General features: G+C 40.4%; 2 protein-coding genes across 2 annotated transcripts in view; one reads left to right on the top strand and one right to left on the bottom strand.

Moving 5' to 3' along the window:
• The window catches only part of LOC140312341 (allantoinase, mitochondrial), a 505,108-nt gene that overhangs the window by 336,704 nt on the left and 143,824 nt on the right, over positions 1-24,580 (bottom strand). The window lies entirely within an intron of this gene.
• On the top strand, positions 786-24,232 carry myo7ba (myosin VIIBa). The gene is made up of 47 exons (XM_072390098.1): positions 786-816; positions 923-1,024; positions 1,115-1,267; positions 2,474-2,658; positions 3,795-3,916; positions 3,990-4,132; positions 4,226-4,339; positions 4,450-4,603; positions 4,691-4,767; positions 4,849-4,968; positions 6,711-6,850; positions 6,937-7,147; positions 7,231-7,366; positions 7,448-7,623; positions 7,726-7,866; positions 7,972-8,130; positions 8,228-8,320; positions 8,510-8,604; positions 8,692-8,776; positions 8,867-9,085; positions 11,312-11,521; positions 11,608-11,820; positions 11,919-12,083; positions 12,187-12,486; positions 12,567-12,727; positions 12,802-12,928; positions 13,019-13,138; positions 14,036-14,209; positions 14,491-14,718; positions 14,806-14,973; positions 15,072-15,189; positions 16,103-16,229; positions 16,329-16,495; positions 16,608-16,789; positions 16,877-16,998; positions 17,112-17,266; positions 18,604-18,757; positions 19,014-19,169; positions 20,920-21,025; positions 21,147-21,260; positions 21,383-21,470; positions 21,565-21,671; positions 21,983-22,168; positions 23,290-23,406; positions 23,596-23,679; positions 23,784-23,903; positions 23,988-24,232. The coding sequence occupies exons 1-47, from the start codon at positions 799-801 to the stop codon at positions 24,081-24,083; spliced, it is 6,708 nt and encodes a 2,235-aa protein (XP_072246199.1). The 5' UTR covers positions 786-798; the 3' UTR covers positions 24,084-24,232.

Here is a 24,580-nt window from a genome sequence, read left to right as displayed (position 1 = left end):
GATCAAATGACCTTCTGGTGTTCAGTTTTATTCAGTAGGAAAGTTACAAAACATTTTGTTGTTAATATTGTTAGGGCAACAATAAACCCCCCACTGTTTTAGTGTTTCAACCAATGTTAAGCTGTATTTCAAGTTACCAGACTCGTTTTTATTTATTACATAATATCATTTTCAGTAGGATATCTACAGTGGTAACGGTGTTTGAAAACAATTTATTTAATCCTCTGTCACAACATAAGTAAATATGAGCCTTGTTGGTGACACTGGGCGGATCTACCTTTGTAGGAGCAAAGTCAAAGTGCCATAAAATGAGACAATGCTCAGGGAACCTTCCTGCTTCAGACTCATTCAAGGAAAATTGAATTGGCAGTAACAGGAGCTTCCAACAAAAGAAACGCAAGTTCTCAGGTAAGAGCAGACATGACGCAGTATCTCAAAGTTTGTGATTATACCAAAGATTTCTCAAGTAAAGTGATATTTAATCATATAACGACACAGTAATGCGGCGGTATATAATAGGAGTCCTACTAAAATAAGAATGTTTAAAGTGGCATTTGTTACTAAAAGCTGCCTCGGTATATAGTGTTTTTCAAATAAACACCGTTTTAGTGAAAGACTGCTTTTAGTTTAGCTTTGCACACAGTATGTCAGATATGTATCTGTAGAGACAGACATACTGGCCTGGCCTGGCCTGGCCTACATTTGTTTGCCAGCAGTTTTGTGTTAAATCTAATTGATTAATCCAAATAAGAATAATTTACCTGTATCTTCTTTTCAGACTTGCTCCACATTTCTGCCATGCTGCATTTAAGTAAGGTAAGAATGGGTTATCTGCTCCTAATATGATACATTTTCAGTCATAATGTTCAACCATCTCCAGAACTATTGGACTTTATTTCCGACTTCTGGCTTTCTTAACCAGGGAGATGTTGTATGGCTGGACGCTGATGCTGGGGTGGCGATTGGGGCAGAGGTTAAGGTTACGGACACCGGGCAGATAAAGCTGATAGATGATGAAGGAAAGGTACGTCTCCCAAAACCATTTACCTCTGTTACACTCTTGAAAATGAACTTCAGCCCTTCTGTATAATGCCCGCTCTTTGATAACATACAGGAGCACAAGATCAGCAAGAAGATGGAGGGTAGTGTTCGGCCCATGCACCCCACCTCCGTGAAAGGTGTGGATGACATGATCAGGCTCGGTGACCTCAACGAGGCTGGGCTGCTCCGGAACCTGCTGGTGCGACACAAAGAAGGCCTCATCTATGTAAGTTTCTTTTTCTACTGGTTCCACTGTGGAACCACCTAGTTTTTATGATTTCCGTAACCTGTAACTGTTTACTCCACTGCTTACTCCACCGTGCCTCTTCACTGTGAGCAGCCTTCATCGGTAGACTTTGCCCCATGGTTTATCACAGAGCTGTTTGTTTCCATAGAGACAAATGAGCTTCTATTTAAAGACAATGTCCCAGTGTCCCGATGTGTCTTCAGTTATGAATCTGGCCATTTTTATGAAAAATCAATGGTAAATAAAAACAGAAAGCAGGGATTTACGGTTAATTTTGACGCTGTGTTTGATTGATAATAGTACGAGAACATCACATCAGATGTTGAAACTAAAATTACTGTTTTCTTTTTAAAGTAAGATGCTCAATGTCTATCAAGTCAGCAACTTGTTTCAAAGAAGTTGGAACAGGGTCAGCACAAGACCGGAAAAGTTATAATTCTTACACTTCCAGGTGTCAAAGCGTCTTTAAGGAAAACAATGAATGTCACATTGCCCCTGATGAGTGTGTCAGTATGCAGCTGTGTGTATGATAGATGAAAAAGTTGCCGCATATATTGAAAAAGAAGCTCCACATGGATGTGTTTAAATATGTTAATGAGAAACACTGTGAAGAGCGTGCCAGAAAGGCTGAGATGCAAAGATAAAGAAAGGTTCACCACTCTGTGGACAGCTGAATTACTGTACAATTAAAGAATATTAAACTGAAAAGAATTTGCAGGGTGCTGCGTAATTTGATTAAAAAGGGTTAAAGGATTAAAAATCTCTGCATGTCAGAGACTGCAGCTGAAACCGGAAAATATTTTCTAGTTTTAAAAGAAAATAATTTAACGTCTGGGATTTATTTTGTGTTGCTGGCATCAAATTCAAAATAAATATATTACAAAGTAAAAAAAAAATACAATATATTTCTCTGTTTTGGAAATGGCTAAATGCTGCAGGCTAACTTTACAGACACTGTCTTACACTTATCAATCATATGATCAATGTCCGCATTTAGCACAGCTTTTCATAACTGTGACTAATCAGTCAAATGTTTACACCCACAGCACTGCTGCCATGGCTAAAAGGGGTTATTTGGCTCTGTGACGAGCTTCCTCCATAATAACTTGTTTAAGCTCACGAACACACAAACAGGCTCATCAAGTGTGCTGCTGTGTGATGGGTAACATGTCGCTCTGTTTTAAGACATACACAGGCTCCATTCTGGTCGCAGTGAACCCCTACCAGCTGCTGCCCATCTACACCACCGAGCAAGTGCACATGTACACAGATCGCCGGCTGGGTGAATTGCCGCCTCATGTCTTCGCCATCGCAGATGCCTGCTTTTTCAACATGCGGCGCAACAGAAAGAGCCAGTGCTGTGTCATCAGGTGTGCCTCCTGACTAACAACGGAAGACTGAGGCTCATATTTAAAAGGCTTTTATTTAGACTTTGTCAAATGATCTATTGCTTAATTCAAACTTAAATCTGTACAAAGGAAAGCTTAAGTCAATAGGATGTGTGACAATGGGATGACCTGATTTAAAAAAAAAAAAAAAAAAAAAAAAAAAAAAAAAAAAAAAAAAAAAAACCTTGCCACTAAAAGTTAAAGGCATGGTTTGACATTTGTTATTTTTAGTATATTTGGAGTCTAATAATAAGGTTATAACCTTCACAGTAGCTTAATAAAATACAGCCTTTTAGTTACATTTAGTTTAGTTTAGGAATTATAAACAGGAAAGAAGGCATTCCAGCTCTACCCAAAGGTTAAAAAACAATTTTTAACATGTCAGTTAGTGAGCAAAATAGATGCACCAGGCTTTCGTTGTATCGACACTACAAACGTGTGGGTGGTGTCATGTCAGACTATTTCTCAACATCAGCCTTTTTGTTTTGCTTCTACTACGACTAATAACAATAATAATAATCACAGGCTTATTCACTTAAAATAAACTTTAAAGAAATACTTTTCAGTTTAAACATATTAATGTTTTTATTCTTCTGGCTGTGTGAACATTTGAAATGATAGATTACCTTCTAATCAAATGCCAAGATACTTGGAGACAAAGATGGACATTTGTCTTTAAAAAATGTTTCTTTTTCTTGGTTTCAAACCAGAAAAATAAAAAAGCATGTAGTGGCAAAATCTATTTAGATTTTTGCGACTGTTATGGGCTGACACCCGGGCGTGAGTCAGATGCAGATAAAAGGACACACTCAGACTACAAGTCCAAAAGGCAGGGTTGTTCATAGCGCAGATCATACACGATCAGGGGGTCAAACTCCAACAAGGAACTGCCAAAGAGGGCAAAATACAAAAAAAAAAACAAAAGAGAGGCAGGGAACTAGATACTTACTGGCAACCTGTAAAAGAACTGAAACCTGTGGGATGGGTACATATTCTGAGTCAGTACACAGGTGCTTATAGCAGGCACAGAAGTGAAAACTTTCATTGAAAGGTGTCTAAGTGAACCACGACAGTGCCACAAAAGACATGAATAAATAAATCTCTGTTTTTTCCATCAGTGGAGAGTCAGGAGCAGGAAAAACTGAGAGCACCAAGCTGATGCTGCAGTTTCTGGCTGCAGTGAGCGGCCAGCACTCCTGGATCGAGCAGCAGATTCTGGAAGCAAACCCCATTTTGGAAGGTAAAAATGTACAAGCCACACAAAGTTTTCCTTATCAAATCCATCCTGAAATGGGTTTACATTTCTCTCTCAGCCTTTGGTAACGCCAAAACCATTCGCAATGATAACTCCAGTCGATTTGGAAAGTACATTGACATCAACTTCACCAAGGGCGGGGCCATTGAAGGGGCCCGTGTTGAGCAGTACCTGCTGGAGAAGTCCAGAGTTTGTCGTCAGGTGGGGAAATTAGTCAGCTGACTGTTTCCAGTTATCATAGTGAAGAACAAGTCAGATATCCGTGTAGTAAAGAACACTTACTCCCATAAACAGGCACCTGAGGAGAGAAACTACCACATCTTTTACTACATGCTGATGGGCATGACACCAGAGCAGAAAAAGATTCTTTCCCTTGGGACGGCTGCTGAGTACAAGTATCTGATCATGGTACTGAGATATTTCAATACACCTGTCTTTGTTTTTAAGATAAGTATTTTCAGTGGGAATCAGAGATGAAAGATTACAGGTTCGTATTTACCTTTTAACCACGTAACCAGGGTAACTGCACCAGCTGTGAAGGACGTGATGATGTGAAGGAGTACGCTCACTTCTGCTCAGCTCTGAAGATCCTCATGTTCAAGGACACGGACTCCTGGGAAATCTTGAAACTTCTCGCTGCCATTCTTCACCTGGGCAATGTGGACTTTGAAAGTAAGACTAGTTATGTTGAAACATTCTTTAATGCTACATCGATTGCGCCTTTTTGTCAACCGGCTGTTATTTTCTGCTTTATTTCAGGCATCATCGTAAATAACCTGGAAGGCTCCGAAATCCTCAAATCATCCCATTTCAACATGGCCAGCCAGCTTTTGGAGGCAGGTGTGGTTGTTCTCTGCAAGTAGAAAACAATGTGCTGAGATGACCATATCTGATTGCATTCTTTCTTTTAATCTCAGGCGGATCCCAAGGCGCTGGGGAAAAGTCTGACTCAGCGCTCTGTCACCACCAACAGAGAGACGGTAACCAAACATCTGACCTCTGCTCAAGCCGTGGATGGCAGGGATGCCTTTGTCAAAGTAAGGTCTCACTTGGTCCATACACTATACAGAAAACAGAGCTGCTGTCCATTTAAAACAGAAGTGCCTCAGCATAATGTCCAGTGAGGCTGCAGTGCTCCGTACATATCAGAAACCAAAACAGTGAAAATAAATAGTTTATCTGCAATATTATTTAAAATCAGCGTATGGATTTGTAATTGAAGTACCTTTGTAAGACATTATTAAGTCAATTTTCTAACAGGACACGTATTCTGCAGGGTGCGCAGCTATGCTAGTTATATGAGAAAGATAGATTTTTACTAGGCTTTATAAAGTACAAACTGAACAACAACCCAACATATTACACTGTCATTATTTATTTAACAAACGCTAAGCCAAAATGCAGAAGCAGAAGTGTTTGAAAAACTAACTACAGCCTATGATTCAACAGCTTGCAGAACCACCTTTGGCAACCATAGACTTGAAGTAACTGTTTGCTGTGTGAAGTTATCGCATTGCTGTGGAGGAATTTCAGCCCACTCTTCTTTACAGTGTTGCTGCAGTTCATTGAGTGGGCATTAATTTATTATTATTTTGACACCTTTACTCTTTTCTTTTCTGATCATTCTCTTTTAGATTTGCGGCTGAGTTTAGAATCATTGTCCTGTCATGTGACCCCATTTCAGCCAAGCTTTAGCTGTCAGACAGATGGCCTCACATTTGACTCTCGAGTACTTTAGTATAGATGGAGTTCATGGTCAACTCAATGACTGTAAGCTGTCCAGGTCCTGAAGATGCAAAAAAAAAAACAAAAAAAAAAAAAAACAACGGCCCAAATCATCAGCCCAAATCATCAGCCCTCCTCCACCGTGCTTGACAGTTGCTATGAAGTGTTTGTGCTGATATGCTGTGTTTGGTTTTCTCCAAACGTGCTGCTGTGCATTATGACCAAACATCTCCACTTTGGTCTCATCTGTCCACAGAATATTGTTCAAGAAGTCTTGTGGTTTGTTCTGAAGAAACTTTACAAACCTAAATGCTTCCATGTTCTTTTTAAAGAGAAGAGACTTTCTCCTGCAATCCTTCCAAACAGGCCATACCTGCTTAGTCTTTTTCTAATTGCACTGTCATGAACTTAAACATTTAACATGCTAACTGAGGCCAGTAGAATCTGAGATGCAGCTCTTCAGTTTTTTCATAGTTTCGTCTGACCTTGGGGTGAATTTGCTGGAATGTCCACTCCTGGAAGGATTGCCAGCTGTTGTTAATGTTTTGAACTTTTGAATAGTCTTTCTCACTGTAGGATGATGGACTCTAAGTTGTTTGTAAATGGTCTCATAACCCCTTCCCAGATTGATGGGCAGTGACGATTTATTTTCTGAAATCATGGCTGATGTCTTTCCTCCTTGGCATTGGGTTAACACACACCTGAATGCTCCAAACTATCAAATTGCCTAAAACGTCTTCTTTTACAGAGGCGATGACGATGATCACCTTATCAATTTGCAGGGTGTAGTCAATTTATTTAATAAAAAAATGACACATGCCATGTGTTGTTGTTCTTCTGAAGTTGTATTCACTAAATTGTCATACCTGGTAGAGACCAGCCAATTTCATATCATGTCCTGATAAGTAAAACCTTAAAGATGAGAGTATACATTCAATTTTCATGACTGTATGTTTGTGTCACGAATACAGTATTTTCAAAAGCAATACGGCACCGAGAGAAATATGCTGAAGTGAGAAGAATGACATTACTGTTTTCTGTATGATTTGTCCAGGCTATCTATGGAAGACTTTTCATCTGGGTGGTGGAAAAAATCAACGCTGCCATTTACAAGCAGCTTGAGGAGGAGAAAGAGCCCCAACAGTCGATAGGCCTTCTTGACATCTTTGGCTTTGAGAACTTCACCAAAAACAGGTTGACGTTTCAACACTTCTCATTACTTTGGAAGTTTGTTGCTGCTGTTTTTAGACTAAAATCCAGCTGTCCTTCACCTTCCACAGCTTTGAGCAGCTTTGCATAAACTATGCCAACGAGCAGCTGCAGCAGTTTTTCGTCAAACACGTTTTCAAGCTGGAGCAGGACGAGTACACCCGTGAGAACATTGTTTGGAGTCACATTGATTACCAAGATAACCAGGGCACCCTGGATGTTTTGGCAAGCAAACCTCTGAACATGCTCTCACTTATTGATGAGGAAAGCAGCTTCCCCCAGGTCTCTGTCCTCTTTATACCTTTAAGCTTTTTGTTATGACAGAGAAAAGCAGGTTTTAATTACGTAGTTCTAATGTTTTTCAGGGAACAGACACCACCATGCTCCAAAAGATGAATCAGGTTCATGCAAAAGGAAGCATCTACATCCCCCCAAAGAACGACCACGACGCACAGTTTGGAATCCGGCATTTTGCTGGAGTGGTCCACTATGACTCAAAAGGTACAGATAAGAATTTGAAAAAAAAAGTTCATTATTTTGGACATTGTCTGCAGTGCTCTTATTGTTTCTGCTTTGTTTTAGGTTTCCTTGAAAAAAATCGGGACGCCCTCAGCTTGGACCTGATTCAGCTGGTGGAGACCTCCAGCAGCAAACTCCTCAGACAGATCTTTCACAACGTGCGGACCCCCAGCTCCACTATCATCAGGAACAGTGTCAACCCTAAGATGATCATCAACATGCCAAAGAACTCCCTCCGGGTAAGTCAAGATTCAAAAGAGCTGGAGTTTCAGCTATAATCATGTGATAAATGCACATACTCTCGGAGTATAGAGTAAACTACAATTTTTTTTGTCTGACAGCAAGCAGCTGACAGCAAGAAGCGTGTGCCAACCCTGACAGGCCAGTTCCGTCAGTCCCTGGATTCCCTGATGAAAACCCTGACATCATGTCAGCCTTATTTCATTCGCTGCATCAAACCCAATGACTTCAAGAAGCCTATGGTGAGGAGAGAAGCTCCGTTCACTCAGCCAGAATAAAGACACGTCTGCACCACAACACAAAACGGTTTGCTGGAAGTTATCGTGTTTCACACCTCTTTGTGTCAGCTGTTTGACAGAGAGCTGTGTATGCGCCAGCTCCGTTACTCTGGCATGATGGAGACCATCAAGATCCGGAAAGCCGGGTATCCCGTACGCTACACTTTCAGCGAGTTCCTTGAACGCTATCGCGTCCTCCTGAAGACTTCCGTCTGTGATCCCAAAGAAGTGAGTTGGACAAAATAGTCATTTTGAGCTTTTCTAAGCCTCCTAAACTCTCAGCTCATATATATGAGTATTTTCTTCTTCTTTTTATTTTTTACAGGATAGCAAACAGAAATGCTGTGAGAGCATTTGTAAAAGTGTGCTTACAGGAGAAGGGGACTGGAAAACTGGCAAAACAAAGATATTCCTCAAGGTGCTGCCTTTCATTCATATGTAGACTGGGTGAAGGATGTGTGAATAATATGCATTGCGTTTAACACAAATTATTCTAATTGATTTGGTTAATTGTTGGTTATCCAAGTACACTCTGAATGCTTTGATTGTTAAATTGATTTTTGTCGATCAAAATAAGAAAAGGATAATTGCTGTTATCTTCTTACAGGACTTCCATGACACAATGCTCGAACTGGAGCGAATGAAGGAGCTAAACACAAAAGCCCTTTTGATCCAGAAAGTCCTTCGGGGCTACAAATACAGGTTTGAAACAAAATGCAGCTGACATTTAGCTTTTGTATTTTCATGTGAGTTGCTGCTTTATCTCTTTATGATTCGTGCCTTCTAAAGGAGAGATTTCCTGAGGAAAAAGGCAGCCGCGCTTGTCATTCAGAAATGCTGGAGAGGATACAAAGGCAGAAAGTTGTACAAAGTGGTGAGCCACTTTTTCAACGCATCACTATTTACTCTTATGGGCAATGTAGGCCTGGCTTGCATTAAACCTTCAGTCATGTTCTCATTTCAGGTGCAGCTTGGCTTTGCAAGGCTGCAGGCACAGGCTCGCTCTCGTAAACTCCAACTCCAGTATAAGAGGAAGCGGGAGGCCACTCTCGTGCTGCAGACCCAAGTCCGAGGATACCTGGCCAGGAAGGAATGGAAGCGCAAGAGGGACGCGGTGATCCTGCTGCAGGCACAAACCAGAGGCATGCTGGCAAGAAAAGCTCTCAAAAAGAAGAGGAGGGATGTAAGTTCAGCCTGAAGAACATGAAGGAAGCTTTGCTATTTACCAGTGGTAGTAATGATGAAAAAGAAAGGTTCTAGTCTTGAAGGCAGCTTCCATTATGTTTCCTTTCAGATTAGCGGTAACTAAAGCACCCCCCCCCCTCCCCCACCATGAATACCCACCCCATATACTGTATATGGAAATTAATTGTAGTTGAATCTGTATCTGAATGTTTTTAGCTAATTTAGCTTCTTCACCTGTTTACCAATCAACTGTTTAACTTCCAACAAGTTACTTGCTCTTTGCCAGCTATTTTACTGTTTTGTCAGAGTTCATTAACATAGCTGTTTGACTCATTAATCACTTAATTTCAGCTTAGTATTTCAACCGTTTACCCTATTACAATTACTTAACCATTACTTTTAGCCTCTTATTTCATGTATTTATATATCAATTGTATGCCATCATCTTAGTTGTCACCATTTATGCAAAATGGTTTGAATGTTTGTTCTTTTGTCAAACTATTTAAGTTGTTTATCCATTACTTTAAAGGACAGATGTCCGTTCTTGGTTGCTAATTAGTTATCATGCACATTCAGTGGAAACATGTACGTTTCAGGTGTTAGAGGAGCTTACACACTGCGTTAGCCTCATCTATTGCAGTCAGCCAGGTGAATGGTACGTTCCATTTGAACTCAGAAATGACAATTTCCAAGCTGCCAGTATGAAAAAGGATCCTCACTAAACCGACCAACATGGCCACCCCTGCATAAAAAAAGTATGGAAAAAAAGTGATGATACAGTATTTGTATGTTCAAAAATGCTGTTTAATGGGTTGTTATCAATTTTCATTGCTAATAGTGGCTGGTCAGTGAGCACAACAGTGAGCAAAGCCCACTTGTTTTCTGACTTCCAACTGGAACGGGGCCAGCATGGGGGTGACATCATTCCCAGGTTCAAGTTCCAAATTCCAAAGCCAATGGAACGCAGCAATCTGTTGTGGTTAATGGATAAAGATACTTTTTTTCCCTGTAAGGACAGATATGTGGACCTAAGACTGTACATAACAAGCTGACGTCGCCTCCATGACTCCTATTTATTTGTTAACTGCTGCTTTGAAGCCTCGAGTTTGGCAGTCAGCCATCCTTAGTCGAATAGTAAAAAAAAATTACCTCTAATTGCCTTTTCCTGGATCTTGTTGGAAATCATCATGAGATTAAGGAAAGATGGTTTGAGAAATTTGTAAGGAATGAGGAAGAGACAGCTGTGCTGCAACAAGAAGCCGGCCACACTTACACTAAGCAGTGATATGGGCTACGGAAGCTAAGTCATGTACATTATATCAGTATAAGACATGATATAGAATATTACTTTACTAATAAGGTTCAGAATTAAGAAAGGAACTAAAAAATGGCGCAAAAGTGAAGCATATTGTTGTCACAGGGTGCTCACATTCACCCCTCTGTCCTCATATTGATTCCACACAAACCACATTTTGTACAATTTGATCCCGCTATGATCAACTTTGCAAGTTGTGGTATGCAGTTATATTATTTCTTTCATAAAGGATGCTCCAGTGTTTTTAGTATGCTAAAATGAGAAAAGAAAGGAAGCACTGAAGTTCTTGTGGTCGCTTCCAACTAGATACTTTTGGATAATTTTATTCAGTATTGAACCTTCCCAAGCAAAGAAGAATATTCGACCAGACCCGGTATATGAACAACAGGGTGGAGTGATGCTGATTAGACAAAAATATGGGGCCTAATATCTATTTGTCAATGGAATTGTTTTCAGATGGACGACCAGCAAAAGGACCAAATCTAGCTAATGAAACCGTGATCACGTGAGAACACCAAAGTGTTTCTTGAGTTAGTGTTTGATTAGCGAAGCACAGGCTTTTTGAATCAGTGCATTCTTGCTCTTTTGGGCACTTCTGCATTGATTTTACTTTTGATAAGTGACTACATGAAATAAAATAATTTCTTTCTTTGATAATCTGGTCTTTTTCAAATCCATTCCTTGCAACTTAAGTGGGCACTGCAGTGATAGGCCACTGTGTGTAACCCCTGCTTGCGAGCAGGATGTAGAACCCTAGACTGATGCCAGTTATAAATGTTATAAAACATAAATTTTTTATTATTTTAGTCATTCATTGCCTCTGAAAAAATGTTATTTAGGGTTGCATGGTTAATAATAATGATTATTATTATTATTAATTCTTCTTCTCTGTGTTTTGTGTTCCTTCAGATGTACCTCTCTGCTAAAGAGAAAGCAGAAGAGCAGCGAGCCCTTTTGGAGAAACAGAGACACCTGGAAGAAGTGTTGAGGAAAAAGAGAGAGATGGAGAACAAAGTACTGTTTGAATCCAGAAGTGACCAGGAGATGGTGGACGACGTCTTTGGCTTCCTTCCTTCTATTATTGGAGGGCAGGAAGGGCAGGCACCAGTGGGATTTGAGGTTTGGTAACAGTTCGGTTAATGTTTTGTAGGATTATTAGATAAAAGTGTGTTAGTATGATTAAAACCATCTGTATATGTTTATAGAATATTGAGGGTAAACGGACCATTATTGAGGAGATAGACATCGATGACTATCCCATGATGGAAGATCTTCCTGAAGAAGACTACGACAACCTGGATGAGTACACCTTCTCCAAATTTGCCTCCATGTACTTCCAAGGTGCAGCCACCCCCTCCCACATCCGTGAGAGGCTCCGACAGCCACTGCTCTTCTGTGAAGATGAGGGAGATGCTCTGGTGCTTCTCTTAGATCACGTAGTTTCTACAGTTATTCCAACAGTTTTTTCTCACCCTTTCATTGAATTACTGGGACTTTTCCGTTGTGTTTTCACCAGGCTTCACTGACAGTGTGGTGGATCATTCTGAGATTCATGGGAGATCTCCCTGAGCCAAAGAAACAGCTGAGAATTCAAGGAACCCCCAGACAGGAACGATTTCTGGCACAGGACTTGATCTCCAGAAAAGACAGACGTCTAAGCAACATGGTGGGCCTTGATCAGGTATGTATCTTCACAGGATGGTGACAAATTTTGAATTTTTACTCGTTTTTTTAAAAAATGAATGTAAATCCATCCTGCATCTTTAAATGTCTTATTGTTTAAGAGGATGCTAAGGAATAAAAAAGAGCCCCAGCCTGCTACAGTACCCGAGGACTCAACGCAAAAGCGAAAGGCCTCTGTTTTCACAGACCTTTTAACAAAGAACAGAAAGGCTTCTGCCATGCCCAGCGAGACAGCTCAGAACCCGAGGGTGTACACCGTACCAGAGGCTAACCCTCGAGCAAGGAAGGGATCCACATTCACCGACATGCTGTCAAGGAACAAAAAAGCACCCACTGTTCAAGAAAATGGACCGCCAAAATCCACTTCAAGCCTCAGGAAGCCCTCCATCATCATGGAGGAGGTGAGGTGGAATTTTTAACAATATTTCAACTTAATGTTGCTGTCCACACACTGATGGGCATTTCATATTTTTTCTTACAGTCAGACGATCTAACTGAAGTGTCCAAGCCCACCACTCTACAGACTGTGAGGGAGGACAGTGATGTCATGAATGAAGAAGGGCCCACCTTGGACAGGCCCCTGACATCCCTTGAAAAACTCCACATCATTGTGTCATATGGCATTATCAGACGTGACCTCAGGTTGAAAATGTTTCATTTTGAAATAATGTATTTCTGCTGTAAGTTTCCTGGCTAATACAACGTTATCTGCGCAGGGATGAGATCTACTGTCAAATCTGCAAGCAGCTTCAGGATAACAACAATCGCAACAGCTGCCTCCGCGGTTGGATCCTGCTGTCTCTGTGTTTGGGCGTTTTCTCTCCCAGTGAGCGCTTTATAAAGGTAAGTCAAATATTTGAACTAACCAACTCAGTGTCATAAACTGTGTGCTGTGAGGTTTCATTCATCCCCTGTTATTTTTCATCACTGCAGTACCTCCAAAGTTTCATCCGCTCAGCTCCGGGGGGCTACGCATCATACTGTGCTGAAAGGCTACGGCGCACCATCATGAACGGAGAGAGGGGGGAGCCTCCCGCCTGGCTGGAGCTTCAGGTATGACAGTGACATGAAATTCCCTGTAGTCGATTCAGAATTCATCTTCAGTCATGTGAAAAATAAAATAGACCTTTCAATTTGAAGGTTTTCCGTATTAGGACATTATGAAAGATAACCTGGTTACCAAAAATAAGTGAATCAGTTGAACTACAGTATGTGACATATTACACTATGTCACAATTATTTATAGAAAGGAGAAACCACAAGACTTGAGAACAATGTCCTTTTGACAGAAGACACCAAAGTAATAATGTTTGGTCCTAATGCACAGCAGCACGTTTGGAGAAAACCAAACACAGCTTTTCAGAACAAACACCTCATACTAACTGTTAGGTATGGTGGTGGAGGGCTGATGATCTGGGCTTGTTCTGCAGCCACAGGACCTGGAGTCATTGAGTCCACCATGAACTCCTCTGTATACCAAAGTATTCTAGAGTCAAATGTGTGGCCATCTGTCCGACAGCTAAAGCTTGGCAGAAACTGGTTCATCAACAAGACAAAGATCCCAAAACACAGCAGAAAATCTCCAACAGAATGACTCAAAATATGATAATGATCCAGTCAAAGTCCAGAACTCAACCTGGCTCCTCCACAACAATTTGAGGGGCTGATCAAATTAGTGCTGCTTAAGATGGTCATACAAGCTATTGAATCATGGGGGGTACTAAGTTTTTCACTATCTGCAGATTTTTTTTGTTGCTGAACTGATTAATATTTAGCGATCAAAGCTCAGAGTGACTTCTTGAGCATTATTCAATGAACGATTATTTAATTATGTCACCAATCTGCATTAGAATCTGGATAAGTTAACCTAAACTTTTTTTGTCATGTCTTTTGTTTATTTATTTATTTGTAATTGAACATTTTTTTTCTCATTTCTCTGCATTGTGATAGGCAACCAAGACCAAAAAGCCTATGATGGTGTCTCTGACACTGATGGATGGTCGCTCCATTAACCTTCCTGTCGACTCAGCATCTACATCCAAAGAGATCTGCCAGCTCGTCTCAAACAAAGTCAAACTCAAAGACACCTTTGGCTTTTCTCTCTATGTAGCCATGTATGAAAAGGTACAAAGTGGTAATTATATGATAAATGCGCCTCGCAGTTTCTTTGTAACTCTTTGTGAAGCTGTCTCATTCAAATTCTAAAAGAGAAACCAAAATCAGACAAATTGATAGAGAGAACAACTCTTGTTTTTCCAAAATATTCCAAACTTATGCCCCACTTTTAAGCGTGAGATGAGCTTGTGCCTTTGGGCTTGTTAATATGCGTATTAGATCAGGTGATATATATTAGATTTGATAAAATAACAGAGGCTAACATCTTAAATTGCTGGTCTGTGCTGAAGGTGTGGGCTCTGGGTAGTGGCCGGGAGCATGTGATGGATGCCGTCTCCCAGTGTGAGCAGGAAGTGAAGAGGAAGGGAGGCCAGGAGCAGCACGCTCCGTGGCGTTTCTTCCTCCGCAAGGAGGTCTTCACCCCCTGGCATGACTGCAAAGAGGACCAGATCAGCACAGACCTAATCTACAAACAAATCATCCATGGTCTGAAGTTTGGAGAGTACCAGACTCAGAAGGTGGGCTTGTGTTGATTATAAGCAACAATCTACAACATTCTACCCTCACAATTGACTGTTGTTTTCCACATGTTCCACCTTTCACAGGAGGATGACATCGTTCAGCTTGCTGCGAAACATTTGTACGTCCTTCATGGCTCGGACACCAGTCCACAAAATGTGAGAGAAGCTGTTCAGGAATGCATCACCAACGCTTTACTGGAAGCAAAGTCAGAAGCCAAATGGGTTCAAATGGTCAGCACTGCTCATGCTCAGGTCAGTCACATATCATGGAAAGCCTTAAGAAAAGCTCTGATAAGGCTTTAAGAAAATCAAATTAACTTTATCTGTGTCTTTTCTGTAAACCACTGAAGGGCCCCTTTCTGAGTTCAAGACAAAAAGTTGACTCAGTGAAGGCAGAGTTAGTCGACTATGCCAGAGAAAAGTGGCCCATGTTCTTCTCTCGGTTCTTTGAGGTTGCCAAACAGTCAGGTAGGTGTCTGGTTGCAGAATTCTTTGCTTTTTCTTGCTTGTAAATTTATATTATAGCCAGATGATTTGGTGTCCTTAAGGTGATAAGGGAAAATGATCATCAAAAAATAAAATAAAACAGTTGCTTGTAACAAACCTACATAAGGGGTTTTAAATGGACAGCATGAACTAACCAAGAGATTTCTGCTGAGACTACACAGGGAATCTGGAATCATTTAATCTAAATCTGAAAATGTTCTCATTTGAGAATTTAAAAAAATCAGTGAATCATTCCAAATTAGTGCCACTGTATTTTTTGTTAAATTAGTCACATATCCTTGCGTTTTGTAAATTTGAGTTGAAGCAGCACTCAGATGGAGCATTTGAACGGCTACATGACCATCATACTTGATCCCTAAATGGAAAAAAAGGGCCAAAATCTGACTTGGGGTAGGGCCAAGAGGAGAAATTGGGACTGGCCCAACTTCCAGCCATTGCTCCGTTGGGATGAATATGACTGTGCCTCACTGTGGTTTCTAGCACTATGATAGAGGAGAATGTGGCATTAGAGTACAAGTTTTTTTTCAAAGCAAAGGGCTTTCTCTGTGCCAATTATAGCTAGGCTGCGGGTACGTAAGGGTGCAGTGCATGGCAACTGGACTCCACCCTGACCAAAGAGTAACAGTCTTCACAGACAGTTTACTTGCTCAGGTTTGCATCTTTGTGGTCAATGAATAATAGCGCAACAAGATAATGAATCCAAACAATGCTGACACGATTTTTCAATCTCTTGGTTTGTTGACTGACTATTGACAACAGCTGATACGCAACCGTTCTATGCTGAACAGGACTACAGAATGTCTGATTATTCCCATTGTGTTTGCCATGCGCCAGAATTTATTGGGCTTGTTTCCCCCGTGGCTGTGTTTTTTAGGTCCCCCACTGCCAAAGAACAAGTTCATAGTGGCCATGAACTGGACTGGTATCACATTCCTGGATGAAAGAGAGAAGAGGCTGTTGGTACTCTCCTTTCCAGAAGTCACGGGAGTCAACCTCATCAGGTAAAGATACATCTGATGCTTCCACTAGAATTGGAGTGAAAGAAGCTATTTTCTTTTGGAAAATGATAGAACCTTTAAAAGCTATATTGTGTCACTCAGGGAGGGCAAAGCATCTGGCAAGACCGTTTGTCTACTGACATTGAAAGGAGACTTCACCCTGAGTGGATCGACAGCTGAGGACTTGAGCGAGCTGGTTACAATGTTCCTCAGTGGGCTGTCAGAGCGTTCTCAGTATGCTGTAGCACTGACGGATGTCAGCAGTCAAGGTGGGACCCCTCAATTCACATGCTGAGTTATCCATTTTAAATTCATTCCTGATTCCTAACTGGCTTATTTATTATTTATGACTTTATTTATACGTATTGTGGTCCTCTCCAGATGACCCCACACTCCTCAGCTTCAAGAAAGGAGAGCTTATTATACTTATCAAAGACAATGAGTTCTCTCAGCAACGTGGATGGCTAAAGGGTCAAAATGACATCACCAAAAAAGTAGGAGCAGTCCCCACTGAGGCCATCTTAATACTGCCAACACTCAGCAAACCCACCAATGAGGTCATGGTACGGAGTTGTTGACCACACATCTCTCTCAGATGAGTTGTTGTCTCCCAGTTCTGTTAAGAATTAAACATTTTTTCTTCATTTCAGAGCCTCTTCAAACTGTCGCCAAACCAAAGGAAGAACCTCATACAGGCAAACCAGAAAGAAACGGGTACAATGGAGAGGCTGGCTCCTGTCACACTCAAAGAGTTCTCTCTTGAGTATTTCAGGTGAGACGTTGGCTCCATTTGACTATAACATGCATGCTCTATATTACCAGCTGGTCAGCAGAGAGTGTTCTGTGGAGGATTTCTGACTGCAGCAATATTCCTTGATCCTCCAGGCAGCCCACTAAGGATGTGAACCAGCAGGTGATGTCTCGGAATGCTGCTCCTGAGAGGCTGTGGGCCCACTCGAGAGAGCCAATCAGACAGCCTCTCCTCAAGAAGCTGGTGGGCAACCCAGAGCTCAGCCACAAAGCCTGTCAGGCCTTCACTGATATCCTATGCACACTTGATATAGCACTTTATACTGTTTGTGTGTGTTTTTTTTTGACAGTACACCTTTGGGTTTCTTCTGGTAACCTGCTGCATTACTCTCTGTACCTTTTGTTTGTGTGTATGTTTGTGGATGGAGATGTGTTATCGTGACCCAATATGTTCCTTGAGCCTCCTGCTGGAAAAAGAGCAGTATGTCAAAAGTATGTTGAGTGAAGTGCTCCAGATGTAGGGGAGCTACGAAGCCATTCCCCCTTTCATCTTTTTGATCCTGTACCACACGTTTTTAGCTATTGTAATGTAACACATGAGTTATCGTGCCAGTTGTAAAAACATATATTTGCATTATAAGTGTGGTCTGAGCAGTTTTTTGGGTTGTGGCTGGTGTGATCCCATAGCAAGATGGTCTTTATCTAAGGAACACGAAGTGAGTCACTCGACTCCATTCCACCTCTCTATTCTGTGGGTTGCGTCTCTTTTAAAATCAGTGATACAGATTTGTCCTGCCATGCAAACATAAATTTGTACGCAAATTACACTCAATAAATCTTCAGGCACTTGATGGCTGAGAGAACATGTAATACCTACTCTGAGAGCTCCCACTAGCACACACCAAACTGATAGAAAAATACTTGGCAGGCAGTTTTATTCTCAAATACTTATATTTCCTTTGTCTGCAGTTAAGCCACGGACAGTTGGTACTCCCTATTTTAGGCACATTGTCATCATGAGTAATGCGTTGAGCTGGCCCAGGTTGGTGAAGCACCATATTGCAAATAGTTACGATATCGTCAAATGACTAATTTGTCATTTATCCTAATTCCTCCCACTGGATACAAGCTCAATTCAACCCTGAGTTTTAATGTCACTCCTGTCCTCTGTTTTGTTTTAGAGGCTTACATTAAGAAATAATGATGATATGAACCACATTTCTCTGGTGTTTACAAAATCATTTTTGGTAAACACAGGATCTGTTGTTGCACTTTTATGTGCCTGTTGATATTTCCAACACCTGACTTGAAAAATCCTAATAAAATGGCAACAGGAAGTCAGATTTCTCATCGGCTTTACTACCCCTCTGGTGTTACAAACCTGTTCATTCAAGATTCATTTAAAAGAAGATTGTTTCTGATGTTCTGGCAGGACACACACAGTAATCCAAGATTATGGTTGCATTACAAATGCATCTCCAAAGTGAGCCAGTCGTTAAAATTTCTGTACATCGTCAATAAGTTCAGCCCTCTGCAGCCACAGTTTCTTTGAGAAACATCCGCTTTTCTTTTTTAGAGTTTTTAAAAGCAGAAAACTTATCATTATTTCTCCTTGACTGTTGTGTACCGATCCTGAAGTATATGGGAGATTACCCCACCAGGCAGATGCAGAGTGCCCTTGAGCTTACGGACCTGATCTTTGGCGCCGCCACTGAAAATGAGGCACTCAGGGATGAGATCTATTGCCAGATCATGAAGCAGATGACCAGCAACAACAACAGGTAGACCTGGGATTCTTCTTATTGTAAACTGCTGTCTCAGGCTGCTTTATTTATCTTTGTATATTCATCCAAACATCTGTAGGGTGCTGGCTGTTTTGAATGTCAACATATTGGTAATTCAAGCTTCTACCCCAAATTAATTAAAAAAAAATTTTAACATTTAAGCTTTTTTCAGGGGTAGTGCTGAAAAACAACTGTTTTATGTTTTGATGAGAACAAATGATCTTGTATTCTGGAACGTGCATTGTTTTGTCAGGTTCAGCATTGAGCAGGGCTGGCAGCTGATGTGGCTCTGCTGTGGACTCTTTCCTCCCGGCCAGTCTCTTCTGAGGCACGCTCAGCGTTTTCTGGAGTCGCGTCGTAGAGAAACCCTCGCCTCCGACTGCCTGAAGCGGCTGCAGGGCTCTCTCAGGTTCGACCGCCATGCTATGCTGTATTACACATGGCCAACGCAGAAAAAAAGTTGGATGCAAGACACAAAATGTGTGTGTGTGTTGATAACTTCCAGGGCCAGACGATTTAAAGAGCAGCTAATGCGGCCAGTAGAAATGCACGCAACTGTTGCATCACTCCTCACTCGTTAACAGCCACCATCACACAACATGACACTATGCTGTGGTGAGAAGAGGAAATGTCACGCTGCAGAGTCACATATTTTATCTCTGAAAGATAAACTGAGCTAAAGAACTTATTTTTCTATTTCTCTTTGAGGGCAAGTTGTGCAGTGTGAGGCTCAGTAGACTTGCTAGCAGCAATGAACACATTAACAGCAGAGCTCTTCATGCAAATGTTTTACATCAGCTTCACACAACACCTAGTATTTGCATGGCCTCTATAAATACATTGGATTTGCCTTCAGTATCTTTATAAGTAATGACAACGGGCTCATAAGCAAAAATAGCAGACAGCTAACAATTAATGTGATAACCTATCTTCAGAAAAATCCACATACTTTAGGTGAAGATTCTTTTCACTCAGATAAAGTAAGCACTCATCCAATTCTAAGTTTTAACTAATCAGGACATAATACTACTTATACTGCTTCTATGCAACAGAGAGGGTAAGTAGCACCCAGGTGCTGCCACTTAGACGCACTTAAGTGATCATCAGCAGATGTGAGCGCCTCTATAAAAGCAGAAGGTTGAGGTGTGTGTTAACACAATGTCAAGGAGAAAAACAGCAATGATCTTAAAGAAGCAATTGCTACTACCAATCAATCTGGTAAGGGTTATACGGCCATTTCTAAATTATTTGGCGTTCATCTTGCTGAAAATAAGAAGATTATTTACAAGTGGAAATAGTTGTAAATCTTCCCAGGAGTGGATGTACCAGCAAGTTCACCCCAGATTCAGATGGAGCAAAGCTCAGAAAAACTGAAAAATCCTACAGTTGCATCTCAGACTACAGGTCTAAATTTGTTAAATTTTAAAGCTCATAGCAAGAAAAAAAAAAAAAAAAACACAAGACTCCTGGAACAATGTGTTCACCTCATACCAGCTGTCAAGCACGGTGCTGGAGGGCTGATGATCTGGGCTGGTTCTGCAGCCACAGGACCTGGACACCTTGCAGTCATTGAGTCCACCATGAACTCCTCTGGATACCAAAATATTCTAAAGTCAAATGTGAGGCCATCTGTCTGACAGCTAAAGCTTGGCTGAAACTGGGTCATCAACAAGAAAGAAGAGTGGGACATAATTCCTTCACAAAGATGTGAAAGACTTATGACTTCATATCGAAAATGATTACTTCAAATTATTGCTGCTGAAGGTGGTTCTACAAGCTATGGAATCATGGGCTGTAATTAGTTTTTCACTTACTGCTTTGGCATTTTGACTTAGTTTTTGTTAAAAAAGAGTACAATATGTCTTGTGAGTTGTTCTCTCAGGTTGCATTTACCTCATTTTTAGATCTGGTAAGGAGCAGATGAATGTTTTCATGATGCCCTGATATGTAAAACCATAGAATGAAAATAGGATGTACATTCTTTTTTCACATGGTTAGAAATACAGAAGAGACTGTGGGCAGGCATAATATGTGTCTTAATGGGACACCCAATATCTATCGAAGTTACAATTCTGGCCAAGTAAATCATCAGTTAAAATTAGGCATAATGTAAAGAGAACAAAATAGCATGTTGCTAAGCATTTGCTGATCTGGTCTAGGATGGACCCCAGGAAGCTCCCACCACACCAGGTGGAGGTTGATGCCATCCAACAGAACAGCACAAAGATCTTCCACAAAATTCACTTCCCCAATGACTCAGATGAGGTATGAACATGGGCCTTTTATTTTTAAAGTTACGAGGGGGGGGGCACGGTACAGATAGGACCATGTGCATTGCATAGGATCAATAATAATTAAACCTGTAATTCCTCTCATCTCTCTCCAGGTATTTGAGGTGGCAACCAACACCAGGATCAGGGATCTTATCCAGACCGTTTCCAAAGAGCTGAAGCTGCTTTCAGCAGACGGCTTCAGCCTTTTTGTCAAAACACACGACAAGGTTCGCTTTTCTAATCTTTTAATAAGTTATTTTGAATCGATTTGATTTTGTTTAGTTTTGTCTTTAATAAACCCTCCACCCTTTTCTGACCAAAAAGTCTAATTTTATCTATATAATTTCAGGTTCTCAGTTTAAATGAGAATGACTACTTCTTTGACAGTCTGAGACAAATTACCGACTGGTCCAAGAAAGTCAAGCGGATCAAAGATGGTAACGGCACATCATTTGATTGTAGAGAAAGTGGGACTTATGATGGTTTTACTATATTTAACTGTACAATCATCTGTCTTTCTGTATTCTGCAGGTGGGCCAGTCAACATTGCCTACATTGTGTTCTTCATGAGGAAGTTGTGGTTCAATGTGGTCCCTGGCAGAGACACAGAGGCTGATCTTATCTTCCATTTCCCTCAGGTACATTTAAATAAGCAGCTCACATTTTCCAGCCTGGCGGTTTTTTGTTGTTTCATCTCCATTCATATAATCCTACCTAATCCTACCTGGCACACAGATGAGATAGTATCAATGGTTCCCATTGTGTTCAGTGGAAATGCTACAGATGAAAAAGTTGGTGACAGGGACCTACCAACAGACAAAAGTTATTTAACTCAGTTATTTAACAACTATGGAACAACTTACAAAGACAATCATTTGGTTTAATGGTGAAACCTCAGCCTATATCTGTTGAAAATGCTTAACGTAACAAACCTAATTATATCTTGTAGGAGTTGCCCAAGTATCTGAGAGGCTATCACGTTTGTTCTAAAGAGGACATGGTGAACATTGCAGCTCTGCTCTTCAGGGTAAAGGTGGGCAGTGACAAGACCCAAATTGTCACAATTCCCAAGATGCTGAAGGAACTGGTGCCTGTTGACTCACTGAAAGCCATGTCTGAAAATGAATGGAAAAAGGTACAAGAGCTTTTTTTCTTATTTTCAATAAATTTCACAGAAATACCCAAACCAACAATGCAAGTATTTATGCTTTTTGCCATCCTCATCCCTTCTTAATATTCAATCTTATTATAAGCCTCCAGTGAGGCTCGAACTACATAACGCAGTTCTTTGACTAAAGTGCTAATATCTGCATGCTAAACCAAAGGCAATCTTTACACTGGAATGTTTTATGGTTAACATACACAAAGTTCGCCATCTTAGTTTAACAATTTGCCAGTTAGCACAAAACTCAGAGTGCAGCTTTGGCCGAAGGGAAAGTGAAAGGAACATAAATGTTTTAGAAATTGTATGACAGTCTATCTAGAAAACTAATATTGAAAGGTGGACAATAATATTCAGTTGGATTCCTGTATAGGTGACATCTGAATTATCCAGGGCCCAAAACTTTCCTGCATCACACCCCTCTGCTACCATTTTCAGTAATATAATTCAGTTAAACTGTCAGTGGTTTTCTGTGTGGATACCAGAATATCAGAGCAAAAATATCTGCGCAATTAAAATGAGATAAATAAAACCTTACTGCGAACAACACGTGACATACCACAGTGTCATTATTTATGGAACAAAAACGAAGGCAAAGTACTTGCCTAGATTAATACTCAGTTGATTACTTATTTAGTAGTGAACTGACTTTAAATGAACCTGTGTGTTTATTTTTGAAAAGGAATTTGTCATCCATTGCAGTGGACCACAATAGGGCTCTGTGGCACAGACGAATAAGATGCATGACATTAAATATTGGATTTATTTTTATTTTTCAGGAATTTCTTTAGGGTTTGAAAAAAAAAAAAATCCTATAGAATCATCCTTTGAATTGCCTGTACTGTATGAACAATGGCACCATTATAGACCCTCCCAGTGCAGTGAGAACATACCCTGAAGGTTTTGAGTGGGCGGTGGACGGAAATAATTAACCTCATTAAAAGCGGTGCAGACTTTTCGAAAATGAAAGTGTTGTATGGTGCGGTTTTTATATATATATATATATATATATATATATATATATATATATATATATATATATATATATATATATATATATATATATATATATGTATGTGTTTTTATATTTTCAGAATATTGTTGCCACTTACAACAAACAAGGTAGTATGACTGTTGATGAAGCAAAGTTGGCATTTCTGAAGGTGGTTTGCCGTTGGCCGACGTTTGGCTGTGCTTTCTTTGAAGTGAAGGTAAGCGCCACAGTGACTGCAGCATTAAACGGTGATCAATCTCGCCATCTTTGATCAGTTTTGATTGATTGCATGCTCTCACCCTTTTTTGCAGCCTCTGTCACCATAGTGTGCTTTTAGCAGAAAGCAAATAGTCCCAACTGCAGCTGAGAACCGTTTTGTCATTTGCTTCTCCAATTTTGTTTTCAGCAAACATCAGAGAGAAACTTTCCAGATATTGTGCAAATAGCCATCAGCAAGCAAGGACTTACAATCATTCACCCAAAAACTAAGGTTTCAGTCTTTTAAAATGTTAATTCCCAATATTTAATATTTCGCTGAATCAAAATCTCACTCTTAACCTTACACCATTAATTATTTTTTTTGCCTTTTATAAGGACGTTCTGGCCAATCACCCATTCAACCGCATTGCTAATTGGTGCAGTGGAAGCACCTACTTTCACATGACTGTTGGAAGCTTGGTCAAAGGGAGCAAATTCCTGTGTGAAACATCACTGGTAAGCTGTCACTAAACAAGTGTTAAACTCTCTGATAACGGTCTTTCAGTTTCCTTTACTGAACATTTTGCATTCTTTTAAAAGGGTTACAAGATGGATGATCTTATAACCTCATATGTCAACATGTACCTGAGAGAGCAGAAGGCGCTACGATCCAGGAACCAGCGCTTCAACATGTGAAGTCAGTGGTACATGCAGCGCAGCTTGTGCTTATGAATGCAGGATTAGTTTGCTGTTTTTGAAGGAACAGTCAAATTTATCTGTGCCGTGTGGTAAAAATGACATTGATTTATTGGATGAAACTAAATGGTGGTCGATTTCTGTTTTTTTTTTATTTTTTTTTTTTTTTAAAAAAGGTTCTATTAGCACATATCCAAGTGACCAAGCACGTAGCAAGTAATCACAAGTGAAAAACTGTTAAATGGAATTAGTTTTTCTTTTCTTTTTTTTTTAAATGAACCATTACTTCTGCTTACAAGTGCTTCTTCCTTTTCAGAGCAAAAACTTCCCTAAGGTGACAAACTGTAAAACATATCTCTTTATTGTTTTTTTAATGAATTCCCAAGCCTGGGTGAGCATACCCACAGTAAAACTAAGTAGAACCACAGTAGAACTACAGTGTACCAGTGGCCGTCCCATAATCACACTTTCAGGTAGTTTCATAGATAACAATTCCC

Source organism: Leuresthes tenuis, unplaced genomic scaffold, assembly GCF_036924035.1.
Source record: "Leuresthes tenuis unplaced genomic scaffold, fLeuTen1.0.hap1 SCAF_7, whole genome shotgun sequence".
Taxonomy (NCBI): domain Eukaryota; kingdom Metazoa; phylum Chordata; class Actinopteri; order Atheriniformes; family Atherinopsidae; genus Leuresthes; species Leuresthes tenuis.
The sequence above is the reverse complement of the archived record's forward strand: the minus strand, read 5'-3'. Positions and strand labels throughout refer to the sequence as shown.